Raw genomic sequence first — 23,255 nt, forward strand, 5'->3', positions numbered from 1 at the left:
TGCTTTTCTTTTCAGGGGTTGGCACACTACAGCTTTCAAGCCCAATCTGGCCCACCACCTCTTCTTGTAAGTAAAGTTTTCCTGGAACACAGGCGTGTGAATTCACTGCTGAGTTATCTACGGCTGCTGCCTTCACACTATAATAACAGAGCCGAGAGGCTGCAGCAGAGGCTGCCACAGAGGCTGCGTGGCCTGTAAGGGCAAAGACATTTAGTATCTGGCCCCTTACGAAAAAAAGGCTGCTGACCCCTGCTCTTTTTCATATGCTTGTTTCCATAACCGAGTTAGTAAGAAATTGTAGGAAGTTATACGGGGATTTCACTAACAGTTAACAATTTCTACTCTAGAAAAAGATATAAAAAAGGGTAAGAAATCATGTCTGTTGTCAGAAACCTTTCAGTGGGATAAGTTTTGCCAACTTACCTGGATAATTGAGATTCCACCTTGAGGTAGAGGTTAGATGATACCCAGGTATTATTTGAGAACTGTGTTTCCTAGAAAATAAAAGGTATGTGAAACACTTTGAAAGTTCCTATCTCTTGGTGTCCAGAAATTTCTCTCACTGAGTTTAAAAACACTCAAAGTACCATCTGTCTACTCCAGAGAGTGAAGGCAACCCCAAGATGGCAGGAAGCTAAAACAGATACCACCACATCCTTATTTCCATATGTTTTCTAATTTGGTCATACTAATTCAGCACAGAGAAAAATTCTTCCAAATGCTCAGCATCTGGCTCTCCTGACAAACATGCGTCGCTCTACTCATGGAGCGAGAACACAGATTCCTGACCATATTCTGAAATAAATTTCAACTCAGGAAGAAGCACAACAAGCAAATTTTATCTAGTAAATAAACTTTATTTATCTGTTCCTTGGAGATGACATTGTCCACAGTCACAGATCTGCATACAATACAATCATGTACTATTTACAACTTACAGTAGTATTTTCTCCTCTGAAAAGTGTAAGTAAGAAAGCTAAGTAAACAATGAGGTGCCGCCATTTGGATTGATCATGTCAGAGCCTAAAGAGCTAGTCTTTAGCAAATACTCAACAAATCAACCTGGATAAAATAGTCGATTCAATGCTCTAATTTATCAGAAAAAAGCCGTAAGTTTCACCTCAAAATGTATTGCACAAGTCTTTTTAAAAAATCACCTTAAAAATAAATAGGAAAGGGCAAGCAGTTCTCTACAAAGAGGGACAAAAAGAACAGAAGAAGGGAGACTAAGTGAGCTCATAAATCAGGTTAAGTCTTTAAAAATATCTTTTCAACAACATAAAACTCCTCCCAACAGAAAACTGAAGACGAAAGAAAAAAACTGTCACCGTTTCTCCACTGACATAATCTACTTTAAAGGCAGTCTGAGCCAACGTCAGATTACTCTTGGTCTTTGGGCTACATGAGAGGCCCTGAATAACAGCTTCATTTTCAAAGAATTACAAATGTTGACAGTCTTCCAAGCAGCAGGCTTGCCCAACGTCACTCTCCCCATTTCTTCAAGATGAAGATCGGAGCCATGACTGAAAAAGAAAAAGGAAAAGAGAATTTAAAAAGAAAACTTTTTTGAAAGTTAATGTTTTGGGATATTTGTTTTTTTCAAGGGAAAATAAACTTCTATTTTATGATCTACGGATTACAGTAAAGAAGTAGAAGCATTCTAAATATTGAATCCTAAAGGAATCTTCTAAAAATCAATGTTCTTACAATGATTCAAACTGACCTACAGTCAGCAATTCAGGAAAAAGGGATTTTAAAGGCAATGTGGACCCTGCAGCCTTTCCTAGACTGTGAGTGCGGCCAGGTCCTAAGAAAGAACCGCAGGAGTCATGACGCTAACTTGACAGACTCTCATAAGGACGCAGCTCTTCAGACTGGATTTCAAGAGGAAAAGGAGCTCGTTCCTGTAACGTGTTGATTTTTCTACATATCGCAATTCTCCCTGAATGATGGGCACTGCAGCAAAACACGAACAGTATTTGGTGAAAAAAGCTAAGCCTCATCTGAAATTAACAAACATAAAATGCTATCAGGAACGAAGTCAAAACCTTCCTAATGAGGCTTCTCACATTAAAATGCTAAAGGCCGGTAGTTCAGCGGACCCAGTATGAACTTTAAAATGCCATACAACTAAACTACCAAATAATATTAAATAATAGAGACAAACTTTCCATACACATTGAATGGAAAGAGACAAGATTTTAATGTCTTCTCAATTTGTAAATGAACAACATAATCCATTACTCGTGATGCATTCTCATAGTATATTATTTATAAAACTAGTTCAACAATCACGCTGGGTCTAGAAATCTAAAGATAAGAAACAGATCTTGTGTTACTTTTAAATTCCTTTGTCGGTTCCTGCTTTGGAAGCTCAGCTTGAGCCACTGCGGGAAATGAAGTTTGTGCGTGACCCAGTAAGGCCGCGCGCGGGCCGTCGGGGCCGTGACCCAGTAAGGCCGCGGGCCGTCGGGGCCGTGACCCGGTAAGGCTGCAGGCTGTCAGTGTCATGGAAAGGGCTGAGAGAGCTGTGTAGTCTAAGGAGGACCAACAACGACATGTCACCTAAATGCAATGTGTGAGCTTCAAGTGGATCCTGAGTTTTTAAAAAATATGAAAGCATTATTCGGAAAACTGGAATATTTTGAAGACGACAGATAAGAGAAAGAGAGGGAGGTAAGAGGGAAGAGTGTTTAAAAGGTGAAGACAGTCAACTGTGTGATCGCTTCCATTTGTCTGTCAGCAGATGTTAATTAGAAATCGCCACGTTCAGTTACGGACAGCTGCTGAAGTGTTTCCTGTGGATAAGTGGGGTACCTTGGCTTAAACTGTACCTCCACAGGAAGTATGAAAACTGTACTTATTTTTGAAGCAACCTTAATAGTTTTCATTATTTCAGGCCAGCCTTGACTCTAACTAGGCGTCATGGTATTTTTATTATGAATTTGTGAAATACATCACTTCTCTTTTATCTAGAAAATTATTTTTTATTTCTCTCTTGCACATGTTTATTAATTTCAAAGACTATATTCTTGGAAAATTAAGAAAAAAAATACAAAATATGCAGTACTTCTCTGGACCTTTAACAAGATTTCAAGGAGCAATTCTGAAACTTTTGACTACTCTTTAAAGAACTAAAGTCCCCTACAATTATATAAATGTTATTGGTGATCATTAAGCTATATATCAGAATTAACAGAAAATCAAAATCAATGTGTCAGAATTAACAGAAAATATTTCTATTAACCCATAGCATAATCAAATGTTAATTAAGCAAAAGAGCAAAACAATTGTAGCAAAATGGTTAATATCATGCAATAAAGTTGATTTTTGAACAAAAGACACAAGACATTATTCTTCACTCACCCACATGCTAACTAAGCACAGACTGACGGTTTACTCAGAAGAGACCACTGCGAGGTGAAGTAAACTACAAAGCCAGGAAGAAAAAAAGCTTACTGGGTTAGTTTTAAGACTTAATGTAACACAGATTATATGTGTATATTAGGTTCATACGAATAAACAGACCGTACTTAAACTTCTCTCAAATCTTCCCATACCAAGGAAGTCTAGGCACACTATAAGGAACATGGGATACACCTGGCCATCCTAAGGAAATGTAACACTGTGCACCTTAGACTTTATTTGCAACTTTAATTTAAAAATTTAAACATGATTAAAGATGCACTTCACACTTTAAGTAGGTATTTATATACTAGGTGATTTAGGCAGTGATTATTTGCTTTATAAAAGTATTTCTTTCATAATTCCCTTAAAATTCACTTTAAAATTTGATTTTCACAATCTGAATTTACCATCAAAAGTTGCTGGGAAAATGCTGATGAATTTGAAATGAAGCATGTCTATATGCTGAATTCTCACTCCTACGTGTTTCCATTTTATCACTGAATAACTGTCTTACAACCCAACTGCATGCCGGGAATGGTTTCAGGAATAGCGACCCAACCAGAAATGTCACTGCAAACGAAGCTGATCTCCTAGTTCTCACTGCAGTAACCTTCTTACACAAACTCTGTCCTAGTGTGAGACGGTCACAATCCAAAATCATCAATTCGCTTAACGGTTTGCTTTAAAACCGCAAAAACAGGGCTTGTTTATGAAACTTGAGCCTGTACTTGGGTAATGTGATCAACCTCAGAAGGCGCATGTATCTTTTGTATTTAATGTGAAGTTAGTAAAAAGCAGCAAAATCAAAAGACAAACTGGAAAAAAATACTTGCAACACACACAACAGGCTACCATCCTGTAAGAAAGCTTTTTGCAGGAGGTACCAGACGCACACGGACGCTCCTGTCTCTGCGCTTGGGAGGGCTGGGAAGCTGAGAACCACCTAAGTGCCCATGAACGGAAAACTGGTTAACTGAGCCGTAGGCTGCCCACGCGGTCAGACCCACACTCAGCCACGAAGAAGAAGGAGGTAGATCAATGGGTGAAATGAGGCAAAATAATACAAAAACGGATTAAGTGAAATAAGCAGTCTGTTGGGTAGTACGCACTGTATAGTCTCACTCCCATAAAATAATGAAGTGATAGAGAAATAATTATAAATACGTACTTATCAAGTTGAGAAACCTGAAGATATCCCCCAAGCTGTTTACAGAGGTTATCTCAGCCTGGTGGACACAGACTGGAGGCCTGAGATCACGGAGGACTCCCTTTCTGCAGAGTATCTCTCTGAATTGTTTGTGGTGTGTTCTGCGATGATCACATGCTACATACTTCCCTCTCAAGATAACAAAATATGTGTTTTACATGCGGCAGTATTTCTCACCATGCATCAGCTTTATTTGCATTTGTTTCCTGAATCCACCTTGCATGCATCTACTGAGCCCACGGATAGAGAAAGGTAAGCCTCACGCTGGACTGGAAAACTTCTGTACCTAACAATACTGAAAGTTCTGAGGAGTTTATCAAAACTCCAACCAAAAGGAGAAAAGTGAGTAAAAGGTAACCTAAATACAGGACTAGTCTAGGGCAAAGCCCTGGTTGCGCAGTGGTTAAGAGCTCGGCTGCTGACTAAAAGGTCGACAGTTGGAACCCCCCAGCCGCTCCGTGGAAACCCTATGGGCAGGTCTCCTCTGTCCTACAGGGTCGCTACGAGTGGGAATCGACTTGGCAGCCCACAACAACAGTCTAGGGCAGAGACTGATCAAGATCAGTCGGAAACAAAGGCAACAGAAGATTAGCCTTGAGACACGATCCACTGTGGCCGTCTGCTGTGGCTGTCTGCGCTACCCAAACCATCACGGGTGCAACTATCCGGCACAACCAGCTGAAAACCGATGGGAAGGAGAAGCCTGCTCCAGGGAGGAGGACGAAGCCACACCATTTGGCACCTGAGTTTGTTTTAAATTCTGCTTCCTCTATATAGTGCAAATTTGTCCCCACGTGAAACAAATCTAAACTTTTTTTTTTTTTTTTTTAATTTTACAGTTAATTGAATACTACAAAGAGAAATAAACCTTAGGGATAGTATAATCCAACACCCTCATTTTACCAATGAGGCCCAGAAAGATGACAAAGATTTGCTCCAGGTCGAACAGGTATGCTGAGCTACTGAGATCTAGGTCTCCCCCCGGCAATGCTGTAGGTGGCTGGCTGGCTCTGGTGGTGCGGGACCTGGAGACGCAGGTGTTTAGAGCTGGTGTCATTCCTACAAAATGACGTGACTGTCCTACTGAGGCCTTCAACGTTTTACCTTACACACATTAATTATGAGCTCACTTTCCAAGTCTCATTCTCCAGGGAAGACTAGTTCTACACTTCACTACTTCACTACGGCTAAGTTTTACCACCATCCCCCCTACCATTACCACAAAAGCCTGGCGCAGGCGCTGTCCTCTGGTTCTACAACAATCTCAACAAGTTAACGTTAGTATATTCACATCCCACAAGCAAAGAAACAGAGACTCATGTCAATGAAGGACCAGGATGCCTTCTCTACACACCAAACCAAAACCAAACCCATTGCCGTAGAGTCGACTCTGACTCATAATGACCCTACAGGACAAGGCAGAACTGTCCTCATGGGGATTCCAAGGCTGTAATCTTTATGGAAGCAGACTTCCACATCCTTCTCCCGGGAAGTGGCTGGTGGGTTCAAACTGCCAACCTTTCGGTTAGTGCCGAGCACTTAACCAATGCACCACCAAGACTCTTTCTCTACACACCATAACCCCCAAATAAACCAGACTTTAACTATATTATAATTTAGTCTTACTTGATAGGTAACTGTTTCTCATCTAAGAAATACAGTCTTGAGATTAAACTGTTGATATTGTTAGCTGTGACAGAGGAGAACTGCTCCCAAGATTTTCAAGGCAGTGACATCTCAGAAGGAGACTAACAGGCCTGTCTCTCGAGGCACCTCTAGGTGAGTTCAAACTGCCAACCTTTCAGCTAGTAGTCAGGCGCTTAAGCCATCGGCGTCACCAGGGACTCCTGAAAACACTTAAAGTAATAACTGCTCTATTCTTCAAGGGGAGTTTTCAACCAAGGAGGATCAAACTCTCTGGGCAAGGGAAGGTACAATAAAATGCAGACAGACTGAAAAATCCCTACCAGCAGCCATGGGAAGCTTGTGATCAATGCCACAAAGCCAATGTACAATCCTCAGGGTCATAAGGCAAAGCTTTTAGAAGGTATCCCTCCGAGCATAACTGCTCAACAAGGGCAGCACTAGGGGGCTGCAGACTGCCAGTACAAACTGAGATCCACGCTCCCTCTCACACAGGCCAAGTGCTGACAGATGGGGAGGCAGCTCCCCAGTGCATCTGGGGTTTGTTTTGGCTTTTATGCCATCCTCCAGAGGTAAAATAAAAAAACACCCAAGGTTGCTGATTTTAATGGAAGAGAAATTGTGGATGCACATTTACAACAAATGATAGAAAAGATCCACCTGGAACATACCTTTAAAGCTGGCGTGCCTAAATAGTGTTTACATGATTAGTTAATAAATTCTGGAGCTTTGTTTTCCATAAATTTTATTGTGCATACTTTCTGTTAGAAAAAGAGAAGTCAGTGTTTTATTCTAATGAGTTCTGGCTCACTGGGCAGGAGTATGACATTTCTTGAGGAGACTTGTTCAAAGACAGTGACTCTTACTGCTCATTTGATGAATGACAGAAATTCGAAGGCAAATGTGGCTCTAGCTTCAGTGAGGTTAACGCTCCATCACATACGGAAACAATCGCCGTCACTCTCACCAAGGATCTTCTTGGCTCGAGAAAAAGCAGCTCAAATGGATTTATGTGTCCTCTTGCATTTCGGGGCCTCCTCCACTTCACACTCCTTAGAACCTATTTCGTATTTCCAAAGTATCTATCTGTATTATTGGAATTATATTACTTAGGCATATCTTTCATCCATGTATGAGTGAATGGATGTTATTTTTCCCAAATAAATGAAAGGTTCCACAAGGTTAACAACATGTCTTCTATTTTCCTATATTCTCCATAACAACTAAAAGAGCAGGTGATTACTGAATGGACTCATTCATTAAGCAAAAAATAATGATGGATGAGACTTTGCTTTAATGACTAGTGGAAAGAATGGGACTTTCTGGGCGGGTCAACTTCTAGGATATGGAAGAATTATTTCAGTTAAGGATCAGTCAGCCACCATTTTATCCTTATGTAGAATGAATACTACTTTATTCAGCAATAAAGAGTCTTATGTTTTCCAAAGTTTTTTTTTTTTAAGTTAAACTTAAAAAAAAAAGTCTGCTGTGAAAGGTTTTTACATGTCTCATAATTTACATTTACAATTCCATTTGGTGCCTTCAAAGCAAACCAACCTAAGGCTGTGCGTGTAAGGGGCTAGGGGAGTGTTTTCTATCACGTTTGCCAGGGTAGTGAGTCAGGAGGAGTCTGCAGTGTAGAGTACGTCCTGATCAAACGCAGCACAACAGCAAGAGGAGAGTGTGCCACGCTCCAACATCAAGATGATAAAGAGGGCACAGGAGAATGGACAGACATGCGTGTATGCGTACCTACGTGGATACATACATGCATACATACATGCATGCATACATACAAAAAAGCTGTTTTCTAGCATTTAAAAATATTTTCTTAAACTGGACCATAACGGCAGAATAGTATCCACAGGCGTAAACTGCACTGAAAATTTCTGTTTTTCACAAAGTTGTCTTACTCACTGAAGAGGACAAATTCTACTCCCAGTGACTACACGCCTATAAAATTGGATCTTCACTATAATTTAAAGCAATTCTCTCTATTGATGAACGGTGTATGTCACAGTGATACATTTCTTTATCAAAAAAATATATATAACCAGAAACAACGATACAGAGGTAAAGCAATGTGTCTCAGGCCACTGGATTCCAGGAAGAGGTGCTTTACAAGCAACAACGAGATGCTGGAAATGGACAGTGGTGATGGTAGCACATGATGAACACAATGTCACTGAACTATACACGGAAAAATGGCACGCTTTTTGTTATACACCTCTTACCATAAACTGAGATTTAAAATTTAAAAAGAAGGAATTAAATGCTAACCAAAATAATTGCAATTGTCCTGGAAAATATACAATCAGTATACAGTAGAGCCCTGGTGGCGCAGTGGTTAAGAGCTCGGCTGCTAACTAAAAGGTTGGCAGTTTGAAGACACCAGCCACTCCTTGGAAACTCTATGGGGCAGCTCTACTCTGTCCTGTGGGGTCGCTATGAGTCTGAATTGACTCGACAGCAAAGGGTTTTATACAATACAATATACAGTGGAGTACTGAGACAAAGATCAAGGATGCTGTGATGAACTTAGGGGATGCTCAGAAGGGGATGTCAGAAGGTGCCTGAGGCGTTGGGATCTCTTCAGGACTGACCGTATGCAGCAACTTCATAAACGGCTAAGTACTGGGGATATTTAGCCTGAAGGGGAAGCCTTTCATCTGGGCCATCTCCAAGTATCTGGTTCAGTTCCCGGGGTCAGAACCAGAACAAAGATGTGTGCACACTACACAGAGGGAGCTTTGAACTTTTTGAAAAAACACAGTCTGTCAGAAATGAAATGAAATGTTCTGGGAGGTAATTACTTAATGTCTTAATCTCTGTTACTGGAGATCCACAGGCTAACCCACCAGTGAGGGGAAGACCCCAGCTGGCTTTGGTGAGTACAGAGAACGGAGAAGCAGCACTAGGATCACAAAAGAGGTACAGAAATTGGGGGGAGGGTGCTGAAGGTGCTGCAGGCTACCACCAAGACCAGAAAAGGCACCAGAGAGAAGTCGGGTAAAGGCACAAACTTCACAGGGTTCACACTCAGATTAAAGTGGATCTTGTCACTGAATGAATGGCCCAGGGCAAAACGTCAGCCCTGGGAATTTTGTGTGTGTTTCGTTTTTCAATTATAGCTGACTGTACACAAACAGTTTTTAATAATTCAGTTATCATTTCTAAAAATGTCAAAGTTCAAAAATGCCTAAATTCTTTCATCAAGAATTATTCTACTTAGAAATCACTTGAAGTGGAGTAAGAAATTATAATCCATAAAACATCTAACTCATGATACAATTCGGCTTAAGAAATTATTATTGGGTCTACCAGAACAAATGCCTTTCCCATACTTAGCAGAAACAGCCCCAAGTTCTGGAAATCTCATAGGGCATATATGGGAGTCAACCTCATATATGCTATTAAATAAGTTAGTTCTTTCCCCTGAGGGTACCCATTCACATTTGCCCTTGACTAAGCTTTCTTAATGCAAATTCACTTCCATTTCTCAGGCTATGATATAATCAAGATTTTAAAAAAATTTTTTGTCTGTTTTGCCAACTCAGTCTTTGTGAATGGATGAGCCAGAGTGTAAACAGATGAGATAAAGTCTTCTATCTGAAGCCTACTTTGAAAACTTACCGTGAGCCGAGCATCTTCTCTCTCTAAAATTTTCTGAGTCTGGTCATCAGGAAACTTGAGTACACTGGTTATAACCTTTGCCATGGTCTACAAGAAAAATGAGAGATGATCACCACGGGACAGTGACGCAGGTGAAGCCTCAGCCCCTTCTGGCATGGTCTGCTGGTGGAATTCTTTAGTGCTCTCAATGGAAGCCACGACCAAAGAAGTATGATGTGAAGGTATTAGTCAAGGAAATAGCAGCCAACACCAGAATTTCAATTTGAAAGGACTCCTCACAATGTCTGGGTTGATATCATTTTTAAAAGATGCAATTACAATAGCATGAAGCTATATGAAGTTCTAATGCACTAGGCCCTTTGTCTTATTAAGATGAAACTTTACGCTTCATTCATTTTATAAGGCCTTTTATTTGTAGAAATCTATCTAATAAGTGATGCGTTGCCAAAATACATGCTCTAAATAATCAGAATTAGGTAGCCCCAAGTTCCTCTCAAGTAAGTCACATCATATATCTCATAAACACGGCTACTGCATGAACAGGAACATGCTCAGTAGGTATTCGCCAACATGCAGAACATCAGCCTGATAGAAATACAAATTACATTTTAAATAAACACAAGATGTTTTGTGTGGTAGAAAACATGATGAATCAAAACATTACACATGGTGGCTTGCAAAACAAGATCATACACTGTGCAGATCTAAATAAATATACCGTAAGTCAGACTGTCCCCATAAGTGCGTGGAAAATTCTCCTCAAAGGCTGAAAACTCCCTATTTTGTATCAAGATGAGATGTTTTGAGGAAGACAGAGAGGAAAGAAGATATCGCTTATGAAATAAGTAGGATAACAAGTTCAGTGCTTACATACAAAATCGGGGGGCAGTGCTCTCCTGGGGGTTACTACATCTGATGGGAGGGTAGCCCAGAGGACTGACTCTACCATTCTTTGTTCATGGTTACACAGTTCTCTCTCTCTCTCTGTGTGTGTGTGTGTGTGTGTGTGTGTGTGTGTGTGTGTGTGTGTGTGTGTGTGTGTGTGTGTGTGTAGGTGGGCAGGGCAGCACCTGGGGACTTGGGGTAGGTCATCAAGAAAAAGACGACATAATGGAGTCAACCACAATTTTTGGAAACTCAACATCATTAGAAAAAAAATATATAATTATTTCCGGGAAGAAAAAAAACTAATGTTTTAAAAATTCCTATTATGTGCTAAGCCTACGCAAGGTACTTTACATATTTCTAGTACTTATTTCAACTAATGGATCAACTAACGTTGCTCCTCAACCACACGCTCCACACACAGCAAGAGTTTAGTTCCAGCCCACTTCTTCCTTTCATCTCTGCCCCTGCCATTTTCATGATCAGAAAAACACCACTGAAAACAACTTAGTTCCTGGAGAATTCCAAAGGTATTTTACAGGAACCCTCATCCTTTAAATATTATTGCCCAGATAGGAGAGAATCTTGTGTTAAACTGAAGTCTAGACGCCACACATATATGTGGCATGAAATGGCACAACACATCTGATCTTGTAAACTATTTCAGTATTTATTTTTTTAATTAACCCTGAACCAATTTTAAATAGTTTCTAGTAAACTATCTATAAAGATTATTTTTAGGAAGTACCAAAAATCTAAAATCCAGGGGTTTGCAATTATAAGGAACATTTCTCTAATCTCAATAGCTTATGAAGTTCAAAGTATCCAAAAGTCCATTTCTGTTGACTATGAAACCACATATACATGCATGCACAAGCATGTCTGGGGAAAAAAAAAGAACTGTAGCTAGTGGTCTCTTCACACTTCTAGACAACGTTAAATGGTAAAACCATCTCTAAATTCATCAGCCATCCAGAATTTGCAGCTGATTACCCAGTAAAGACTTAAAGCTCTTCCCTGGCTTGTCCGAAAACACTTTTAATGGAGAAACCCAGGCTCTGTCTACTCTATGAACAATATCCTCAGGCCCTGGGGAGCACCGAATGTTCAAATGAGCCACCTGGCTTGGAAGTAACCTTTCCTACTAGGTTTTCCTTAAGGAGAGGGCTCTTCAATAAAGCTTAGGATGGGAAACACGTTTTACTGAAAAGGAGAACAGGCTGAGTGTCAGTAACGATAACAGTAGGGAGGATCAACACCTATGAGGAAGAAAGTACAGGGACTCAAGAAAGGCAGGGAACTCACTCAACAGCACACTGTAAGAATGTGTGTCCTATATGTAGTCTTCTTAAAAAAAGTCATCTGCCTCACAAGTAAGGACACCGTGTGCAAAAGCAGACACACACACAGGTGGGATGACACACGGATCCTGCCAGACGAGAAACAGCTGCAGATGGTGATCAAAGCACAAAGACCACAACATACTCTGGCTCACCCTAACACAACCTGGTCTCCACTTCAAATTCTTTGCTCATGTGTTGGAAGTGGGCAAAACAAAAGCAAAAGGTATGTCTGAAAACAGCTCTGATCTTGTCAACTCCTGCTCAAACATTTCGAGGGCCATAGTTCAAACTCTGAAAGCATTTGGGGTCCTCCACATTCTGAGTCGCCCTACATGGCGTCACTTCCACCTCACAGGCCCAATGTATATTTGAACCATACTACTTGTAATTCCAAAAACCCGCACTCAATTTTCTGCCTTAAACCAAACCTTCTGCCTGGGCTACCCCTCCTATCTGAGCTCATCTATCAAAATCTATTCCCTCCTTTAAAGCCCGGTGCGCACACACACCATCTTCTCTATGATGTGCTCCCTGACCGTCCCACAAGTAAATAAGAGGACTCTGTACCTCTTTTACAGCCCCCTAATTCTGCAACACATGGTTAGCTGAGAACAGTGCTTACTATATGGTAAACTCCTGGATGTTAGGGATGGTGTCGAGTTTCGTCTTTCTAGCAATCATGGCGATCAACAAAGGGCCACATGTAGTTAAGTGCTGAATAAATGTGCGATAAATTAAACTGAACACTGACACCAATTTTCAATATTTGCCTGTAAAATGCAATGGCAGAATGATAGACTACTCTTCACTTTTAGCAGACAGAAGAGTACAGCGAATGTGGAAGATAAAGACCAGAGAGGGAGTACTCCTCCTCAACATGGATTCTCAGCGAGGTATTAGGTGGGGCTGCCTGTGCCCTGGGGTACAAAGCTGCACCCTAAAATTAACCTTAGGGCTCAGAAAGCACAAGCTTAGACCTGGCTGAACTGCCACCACCCCAGAACGTGTCTTACATTTTTGCTGGGTCTCTCTTCAAGGTACTCAAACCCTGTATAGATCTCATCCCACACAAGTTCACAACCTCCAGAAGAAACAGGTTGAGGCAGGTTCATTTCACAGATCAAAAAAAAGGTGAAATAGTTTCTTAAGCAACAGCACTGGGAACGCAGCTTTAGATTCAATAATGAGCCAAGGTAGCCAACGTTCTGAGAGGCTTTTTCTTTTCTAAAGATACGACTTTCTCCCCACTGCAAACACAAGGTAACTTTAAACTATCTACCCCATCTCAAATCTATGCTGCTGTCCAATAGGACAGAATAAGAGAATACTAACTTTTGTTGTAAAAAGATAAGGAGGAAATTAGTTTTAGATATCTTTTGAATTAAAAAAAAAAAAAAAAGATCTTTAAGAAGGAAAAAAAAAGACATTGAATTACTGTGAATTCCACCCTGTGACCCATGTTCACAGTCATACTAGCTATTACTTTAATCTGTAAACTAACTGATGCAATGGAATATGATTTCTACAGATGTTAGGGATTCGTATTATTTCTAGCCCCGTAATTCTGGGTATTTAGCTGAATCCCCAACCTATAAGTTCATAATCACTCTTCGAAGATATTTTCTCAGGCCTGTACTTTTTAGGCTTTAAATATACTTGCTAAATCAATCCGTGACCTGGCTAATCACCCTATGAATCAGTTGCAGCCACACGCCCAACTTTAAAACACTAATTGCTTCCAAGAATAGAAAGTTCTTTATCCCATTCACAGCCAAGGTAAGATATCATGAAGGTAAGAAGTTGAAAACTTGTCAAAAACAGAAATTGCTTTAAATGAAAAATTTTGCTTGAGGAATGACTCAAGAATTTCCCTAAATGCACTCAATTCAATTCAAAATATTCAATTCAATTCAATTCCCATATACCCAGTACGTATACGGCTATTTTAAAAAACACTGCAAGGAATACAAATAAGGGTCAGACAATCTCCTACACTCAGACCTTATGATAAATGTAACATTCTAGAAAACCAATTCGCCAAGTAAAATTACTTACACGGTGTGCTAATTTAAAAATGATCAATATTCCCTATATGAAGGGATGATTTTTTTTTTGTTTACAGTGATTAACGTAACGTATTTCTAGATCTTCCTAAGTGGCCATTCTTAATTATGACCATTTCCAATCCTCTCCACCTGATCCTACAGCCTCCTTGTAAAGGAACTCTCTTCTCCTAACTTTCAGATCTGAAGTCAAAAACCAAAAGTAACCACATGCTTCCTAAACTATTCTTAAGTTAATGAAATTTAAAATTTTAGCATTTAGCATCATCCAACAACATTTTTTAAATTAATATTTTATAAATGCAACAAATATAAGTAAGATCTGCCAATTCACATTTGTGGACAGAGAGCAGTAACATAATTACCTACTGCCCACCATGGACATGTAAATAATAACCATATGGTATCAACACGTGTATTACAGTGGGACATATTCCCGATCAGGTTAGGCCACATGCCAAATCACCCGACATGATTTTATACCTTAGTCTCACGACCCATCATATACTCAAAAAGCACGTTTCGCAAATACTCAAATTCGGTAGGTTCTCCAAAGAGGGAGACATCTGTATGATACAAATTGCCACCTGTCAAATAAAAAAGATCAAATTGTAAAGACACAACCAGACAAACTACTGATTACTTAGAAAACAAACTAATAAAAGCAATCAATGAAACAGAGACTTTCCTCTGTAGTGACTTCACATTAAATTATACTCTATTATCAGATTACATCATATTGTCATATACCACACTACAGACACACGAAACATTCTAATTGGTATTTTTTTCTTAGAAAACAAGAATTATTATAACAATTTTATTTCTCAGATTTTCCACCTTCTTTTTTTTCTTCTCTCTTTTCTTTTCGGTCCAACCATTTTCAAAGGCTTTACTTAGGCGCAACAGTGGTGGTTCACTGGCAGAATTCTCGCCTTCCATGAGGAAGACCAGGGTTCGATTCCCAGCCAATGCACGTCATACACAGCCACCAACGGTCTGTCATGGGTGGCTTGCGTGTTGCTATGATGCTGAACAGGTTTCAGGAGAACATTAGACTAAGATGAACTAGGAAGAAAGGCCTGGCAATATACTTCTGAAAATCAGCCACTGAAAAACCTATGGATCACAATGGTTCGGTCTGCAAATGACCGTGGGGATAGCACAGGACACGGTGATGTGTTCTCCCTCTGTGCGCAGGGACACCATGACTTGGGGGCTGACTCGATGGCAACCAACAACAGGGTACCAGGGGACACAAAGATTCCGTAAAATTGGCATTTCTCTCCTACGTGTTATCTGATTGGCTTCGGATATTCCACAACGGCTAAAATCACAAATCTTCTCTATTTTATTAAGGGTTTAGCATCTTAGAATAGTATTCTATAGTTTTTCTAGTGTTCCAAATCTAAAAGCACTTAGTTTAAATCAGGTTTTCAAACCTGTCTGGAAACACAGGATAGACAAACTTAAAGTACATAAAATATGAATGCCATTATAGTGGTTTTAAAATATTTTGATTCAACATATTATAAAAATTGTCCCAAAAGGTCTAGTTCCTCTGTTATTCAAGCTCTATCTCAATCTAAAAGTAAAGAATAAATACAGTTCAGATATGTGGAGTCATACTTTGTCAAACTTTAACCGAAATAAATTCATAACGATGCATTATGTAAAGTCTACCCTTGCATCCACCCCCAGCAGTATGGCATACCAGGGATTCTGCAAAGGCCTCTGAGGCCATGAAGCATCTAGATGCTGCCTAAAAACCTCGTAAGGTCAGAGGGAATCCCTCAAGGGGCAGGAAGCAGAGAAAACTGGAGCCACAGAAGTAGTGCAAAGGCAGATGGGAACGTGGGAGTGCTCAGGAGGTAAAGAGCCCACACTGAGAGCTTTTGTTCAGAACCCAAGAACTGGGCGTTCTCCTGCAAAGTGGGGGAGCTGAAACACAGGCTCTGATTGAAAGCAGGGACTCTGTCGCCTGAGAGAGAACTCGGGAAACCTGTCTCTGTCTCTGCTCCATGTGAAAAAAGAAGTCCACCCTGAGAATATGCGACCACAGACTGGCTCTTAGGGGCAGCGTTCAAAGTTACAATATTTTTTCAAACAAAAAAATTCTAAAACTAAGAAATAAGTTAGATTATTGAAAGCTGGCTGTACCTCTGCAATTGAATAGAAGCAAACACAAATCCTTTCTGACAAAACCTCCATCTAGGACCCTCCAGGTTACCTACTACAGCTTATATGTAGATGAACGAGCTCACACAATAAAAATTACCACACAACAGGGAATGATTCACCATGAACAAGAATCAGCATAAACAATAAACAGATTTATGCCCCTAAAAGATTCCGATATTGGAATTATCGCACGCAAAATATAAATGAAGTTTGAAACGTCTAAAGAATAAATGACAGTAGAACTATCTCTATTCGTAGATGACATGACCTTGTACAAAGAAAATCCTAAGAAACCACTAGAAAACTACTAGAACTGATAAATGAGTTCAGCAAGATTACAGGACACAAGATCAATACACAAAATTCAACTGCAAGAAGCAATCTCAAAATGAAATTAAGAAAAAACTTCAATTTACAATAGCCGCAAAAAGAATACTCAGGAATAAGTTGAACAAAATAAATGCAAAACTTAAGAAATGCAAACTGAAAACTACCAAACACTGTTGAAAGAAATTGAGGATCTAAATAAATCGAAAGACATCCCGCATTCATAGATAGGAAGACTTAATACTGTTAAGATGGAAGAATTAATACTCTTAATATCGTTAAGACTTAATATTGAATTGAATCTACAGACTCAGCACAATCTCTATCAAAATCCCACCTGGTTTCCTTCCAGAAATTGACAAGATGATCCTAAAATTCATAATGGAAATTCAAGGGACCCAGAATAGCCAAGACATTCTTGAAAAAGAAGAACAAAGTTGGAGTAGTCACACTTGCTGATTTCAAAACTTACTACAAAGCCACAGTAATCAAGACAGTGTGGTACTAGCATAAGGATAGACATACAGATCAATCGAAAATAACTGAAAGTCCAAAAATAAACTTATACAATTATAGACTGATTTTCAACAACGATGCCAAGACAATTCGATACAGAAAAAATAGTCTTTTCAACAAATGGTGTTGGGACAACTGGATATTCACACACATCACACTATACATAAAAATTAACTCAAAACGGATCGAAGACCTAAATGGAAAAGCTCAAACTATAAACCCCTTTGAAGAAAACATAGGTGTAAATCTTCATGACCTTGGGTTAGGCGATGGTTTCTTAGATATGACATCAACAGCACAAACAACGAAGAAAAAAAACTGGACTTCATAAAAGTTAAAAGCTTGTGTGCTTCAAAGGACACAATCCAGAAAGACAGAATGGGAGAAAATATTCGCAAACCACATACAGTCGATTCTCTTTGTTCACGGTAGTTATGTTCAAAGCTGTGCTTGACACAAGCTATGGTATTTTCAGTTGCCTCATATGCACACGAAAGCTAGGCAGTGAATAAGGAAGATGAAGAAGAACTGATGCCTTTGAACTTTGGTGTTGGCAGAGATGACTGAATATACCATGGACTGCCAGAAGAATGAACAAGTCTACCTTGGAAGAAGCACAGCCAGAATGCTCCTTAGAAGCAAGAAGGGCAAGACTTCATCTCACATACTTTGGACATGTTATCAGGAGGGACCAGTCCCTACTGGAGAAGGACATCCTGCTTTGTAAAGTAAAGGGTCAGCGAAAAAGAGGAAGACCCTCGATGGGATGGACTAACACAGTGGCTGCAACAACGGGCTCAAACACAGAAACAACTGTGAGGATGATGCAGGACCAGGCAGTGTTTCCTTTTGTTGTACAGAGGGTCGCTATGAGTCGGAACGGATTTGATGGCACCTAACAACAGCAATGTTCTATAAAGTTGCCACAAACACCGCACTAGTGAATACTGAACTCTAGGAGAAATCCACGGTTAGGTTCCACTAATCGACCCATAACTTTGTTTTACGTGTGCTTTGGTTTAAAGGCACCTTATTCAATATACATTATTGTTTTATTAACAGTGTACTCACAGCCAGCAGCACTGTAACTCATGCCTGAGTGAAGCTTATCTAACTCACGAATGTTCTTCGTAAGGTACATCACAGCCTTCCTGTGCTTCCGGACACTGTACAGCACTTCAGCACTACACCTGAGGGTCATTTTAAACCATAAAGCCACCAAAAAAAAGCACAAAAAAGTGACAAATGTGGAACTAAACAGACCGTGAAAAGGACACCTGTTTACAATATGAAAACTGAGGCAAGCAGGCAGGGTGGTGTCACCGTGTTCAACTTCAGCTGGGGACGTGCGTGTCAAGTGACTCCAATTTTCTGCCACTCTGCACGTTGATGTGGAAGCATAATCAAAAACAAAATCTTCCACCAACCCAGACTCTCCACAAAAGTAGAAGAGCACAAAAACAGTTTTATTACTGAATAAGCATTAAATCAGACGATGTACATCACAGGCGATCCGCTGAAGAGATTGTAAACACAGAAAGGAATTTTATCCTTTTATATAGCCAAGCAGACGCAACCCATTTCATATATGCTCTTAAGATACACGGTGACTAGCCCTAAAGTAGGACTTGGCAGCACCATTTGTAACACATGTTGTTGTCTGCTGCCATCAAGTCAGCCCCTGACTCATGGTGACCCCATGGACAATGGGACTGGACCACTGTGATCCACATAGGGTTTTCACTGGCTGATTTTCGGAAGTAGATAGTTTTTTTCCTAGTCTGTCTTAGTCTGGAAGCTCTGCTGAAACCTGTTAGCATCACAGCAACACGCAAGCCTCCACGGACAGCCAGGTGGTGGCTGTGCATGAGGTACACGGCCGGGACAAGAACCTGGGTCTTCCACATGGACGGCAAGAATTCTACCACTGAACCACCTCAATTCACCTGATAACTGATATAGCTACCTGTATTTGCTGATGGCATGTATCCAAAGAAAAAGATCAACTTCTCCTGTCTTTATGACCAGAGGTAAGTTTGCCACTCAAGTTAGGCACTTATCCTCCCAGGAACCCGGGAGGTAGGAGTGCTATCTTCCTTGACTGATTACATTTCAGAAAGATGGCTTCCAGGTCCTGGTGGACACATTCCTGGGTTGTAAAACTGGCAAGAGGCAATTCAGCCTTTAAAAAGATTTGCATACATTTCAGAGAGGCAGGGAACGAACGTACAAGTTTTCTAAAGTAAATGCTCTAAGAAAAGGGAGGGGGGAAAGTTCTTCCTCTTTTTTCAGCAGGAAGAATTGACTCTCTCTCACTCTTTTTCCTTTCTTCTAATCTGTATTTGCCCTTACAGCACATCCACAAATGACCACAAATGCACTGAGAGTACCAATTTTGGGGTCACAAATAAATCTGAGTGAGCAGGTAAAGTCATAAGTATGGAACTGTCAATAATGAAGATCAACTGTATCTCAAGAGACTTGTACATATAAAGAACTCTTAAAACTCAATAACAGAAAGACAAATAACCCAATTACAAATGGGTCAAGGACCTGAATAGACATTTCTCCAAAGGAGACTGGATAAACCTTGAAAACATGACACTGGGCAAAGTCAGTCAGTCATAAAAGGACAAATACTGTATGATCTTGATTATGCGAAATAGGCAAACGTACCCGGAGTGGGATGTTATCAGAAGTGAGAGAAAGGGGGTAAGGAGGAGTTTTTGCTTAGGGGGCACTGAGTTTATGTTAACGGTGCTGGAATAATTTGGAAAAGGACAGCGATAATGGTTGCACAACATTAAGAATGTAATCAATGTCCCTGAATTATACATGTAGAAATTGTTGAACTGGCGAATATTTTGTCAAGTGTATTTTCACCACAATTAAAAAAAATAAAAAAAAGAGTGGCACAAGAAGCCTCAAAGACATTGGCCATGTTCTAGATGGGGGTTCTTTGGTGTTTACTAGTCTTCCTACTTCAGATTTACATTACATATATTTCCAATATTTCATTTTTTTAAAGTTGGTAGTTTCAGAACACCCAACTCACTCAAACCACACTTTGCAGTATAGAGTTCTAAAAAGCCTAAATGATACATATGTGTGTGTATGCCTACATGTATTATCATTATTTCCTCTTCAAAAAATATCAGTCTATATGTATGTTTTATGGCCCTAGGTCTACACAAACTGCAAGAGTTTATGATGTTTTTCACTTTTCAGAAAATAACTTATGTACTTATTTTATAACCCATGTACCCAGAAAAGCAATTAATACTGTTTTCCAATGCAAGCATCTCTCCTTGCCTTCTCCCAAATAAAAAAAATAAAAACCGTTGCCATCAGGTTGATTCCGACTTATATGAAATAACTTTTTCCACTTCTTTTGGTTCTTACTTTGGGTTTTAAGCAATTAGAGTGGAAATTAGTTATTGTTCAAATAAAGATGCTTGCCAAATTGTCTACCCAGTGCCTCTTCATAGGAGTCTTTCCAAATAACTTCATGTGGGTATTATTCAGCATTTTTAATACCAACTTCATCTGGGCCCAATTCTAAAATTTGTAACTGCAAAATCCACTTAATTACATTTAACACAACCTTAATCAACTAAGTCTGTTACAGATAACTATAAAGTTAAAGCAGGCTTACTCATCGAGTTTCTTCAAAAAATGCACAAGGATGCCTTTTAGAAATCCATTTATTTAATTTGAAAATAAAAATAAAAAGCAATTTTTACATTTGCAATTACATCTAAGAATAAATGTAACAAAAGAGGTACAAGCTGACTACTCACTGACAGAAATTAAAGAAGAACTAAGTAAATGCTGAAGATGTATCACGATTATAGACTGGAGACTTGATACTATATAGATGCCAATTCTCTGCAATTTTTCTATAAATTCAATGCAATCCTACTCAAAATCCTCCCAGGGGTGTGCATGAGCGCGTGTGTAACCTAACAAGCTGATCTTAAAATGTGTGCCGACTTTCAAAGAGCTAAGAAGAGCCAAACATTCTCGAAGGAAACCAAAGTAGGAGGCTTTGCCCCATCAGACATAAAGGCTTCTTATGAAGTCATAATAAGTTTAAGACAGTGTGATGGTTAACTGTATGTGTCAAGCCGGCTAGGTTACGGTTCCCAGTGATTTGGCCAAGCTCTAGTGTAGTTACTGTTCCATAATGTAATCTAACGAATTAATCAGTCAGTTGAAAAAGGAGTTTCCTTAGAGTGTGCTCTGCCTCAAGACTATAAATAGATATTTTGGCAGAACTCGCTCTCTCTCTTCACTGTGAACTCTTTTTGTCACCGGACCTATGGATCTTAGGATGCAGGGCTGCAGAAATCTCCAGCCTGCCACCATACCTACAGATTTTGGACTTGCCCCCTCAATCACTTGAGCCAATCCCTTGAAGTAAATCTCTCTCTCTCTCTTTCTCTGTGTGTACGCACACACACACACACATCCCACTGGTTCTGTTTCTCTAGAGAAGCCTAAGACAAGACAGTGAGGTATTAGAATAGGCACAGACAAACTGATCAATGGAACAGACTAGAGGTTCCAGAAACAGACCCTCAAAAATATGAACACTTGATATATGACGGAGACAGTACTGAAGATCAGAGGAGAAAGCATGGGCTTTTCAATAAAATGTACTTAGGCAACTGGCTATCTTAATAGTAAAAAATGAAACTGAACCCCTATGTTATACCAAACACAGATATCAATTCTAGGTGAATACAAGATTGAATTGTGAAAAGTATATTTAAAAATTTTAAGAAAATTCAGGAGAATATTTCTATGGTCCTGAGGATAGAGGAGAATTTCATTAAAAAGACAAAAAATTGTACAAACCACAAAGGAAAATAATGATTAATATGACTCTGTTAAAATTAAGAAGGTCTGTTCCTCAAAATTCACTCTAAATCAGGGTCTTGAATATCTGGAGAAAAGACAGACTTTTAAATAAGTGGTATTGGAAGAACTGGAGAACCACAGGAAAAAACAAAGTCAGACCCACCCTCATTCTGTGCACCAGGAGAAATTCCAAATGTATCAGATATTCAAATGCAAAAATATTAAACCATAAGTACTAGAAGAAAACAGGGTGAATTCCTCCATAACCCAGGAATGTAAAAAACCTTTCCAAACTGTAACTCACACTCCAAAAGCAATCAGAGAAAAGACTGATATTAACCGACTATACAAAACCCAAAATTAAAAAAAAAAGTTAAAAAAAAACACAAACAAAATTAAAAAGGTGATAGAAACTGAATCTAAAATAAAACATCTTTCCACAAAAAAAAAAACAGTCTAGATTCCAATGGCTTCCCTGCTAAGTTCTACGAAATCGGAAATGAAGAACAAAAAGAGACAAAACACTACCACAGCTCATTTTCTAAGACCTGCACAACCACGACAAAGAGGAAAGACAGGGAGCAAACTGGGAACAATTTTACAATCTTTATTGTGAAGGGTTACTATCGCTAACACATAAAAAGCTTCTAAAAATTTTGCCCGTAACAAAAGACATGCAGATTAATTCTATGCTGAGATACGATTTCTCACCTATTAGGCTGGTAAAAATCCAAGGATGACAGAATACCGTCAGCAAAGCTGTAGGGAAGTGGGCATTCTCAAACATTACCAGTTAGGAATGCAAAATGGTACATGGCTGAGGAGAATCTTCCATTACCCAGCAAAACTACCTAATATATTTACCATTTGATCCAGCAATCCCATCTCAAAGAAGCATCCTAAAGATACATGGTTAAAAAACACAAAACGACTGTGCACAAAGCTATTCACCGCAGCACTACCTGTGACCATCAATAAGGGGCTGGCCGAACAAACCATCATATCCACGTGCTGAAATACCAGACAGCGGCAGAAGGCACTGAGGAAAATCTCTATATTCTGCTACAGCATGATCTCCAAAACACACAGTGAGTGGAGGAGAAAAAAAGATGTGTAACCTTTACCTAAAAAGAGAAGAAATATAAGTATATAACATATTTACTTATTTTTTTTTTAGTGGAAGGA

General features: G+C 39.5%; 1 protein-coding gene across 5 annotated transcripts in view; it reads right to left on the reverse strand.

Annotated features, from left to right (window-relative positions):
• Positions 1–226: 226 nt before the first annotated feature.
• GOLGA4 (golgin A4) overlaps positions 227–23,255 on the reverse strand; it is a 127,821-nt gene continuing 104,792 nt past the window's right edge. Inside the window, exons 22-25 of one of the 5 annotated variants that reach the window (XM_023732226.1) lie at positions 14,667–14,770; positions 9,893–9,979; positions 3,367–3,430; positions 227–1,523 (exon numbers count right to left, since the gene is read on the reverse strand). In XM_023732226.1, coding sequence (XP_023587994.1) covers positions 3,401–3,430; positions 9,893–9,979; positions 14,667–14,770 — 221 coding nt within the window. In that variant the 3' untranslated portion in view covers positions 227–1,523; positions 3,367–3,400. Of the gene's footprint in view, positions 1,524–3,366; positions 3,431–9,892; positions 9,980–14,666; positions 14,771–23,255 lie in introns of those variants that run through there. The other 4 variants (XM_012555832.1, XM_023732227.1, XM_023732228.1 and 1 more) reach the window with 4 other exon arrangements.

The sequence above is a fragment of the Trichechus manatus genome, unplaced genomic scaffold (assembly GCF_000243295.1).
Source record: "Trichechus manatus latirostris isolate Lorelei unplaced genomic scaffold, TriManLat1.0 scaffold00049, whole genome shotgun sequence".
In the NCBI taxonomy this organism is placed as follows: domain Eukaryota; kingdom Metazoa; phylum Chordata; class Mammalia; order Sirenia; family Trichechidae; genus Trichechus; species Trichechus manatus.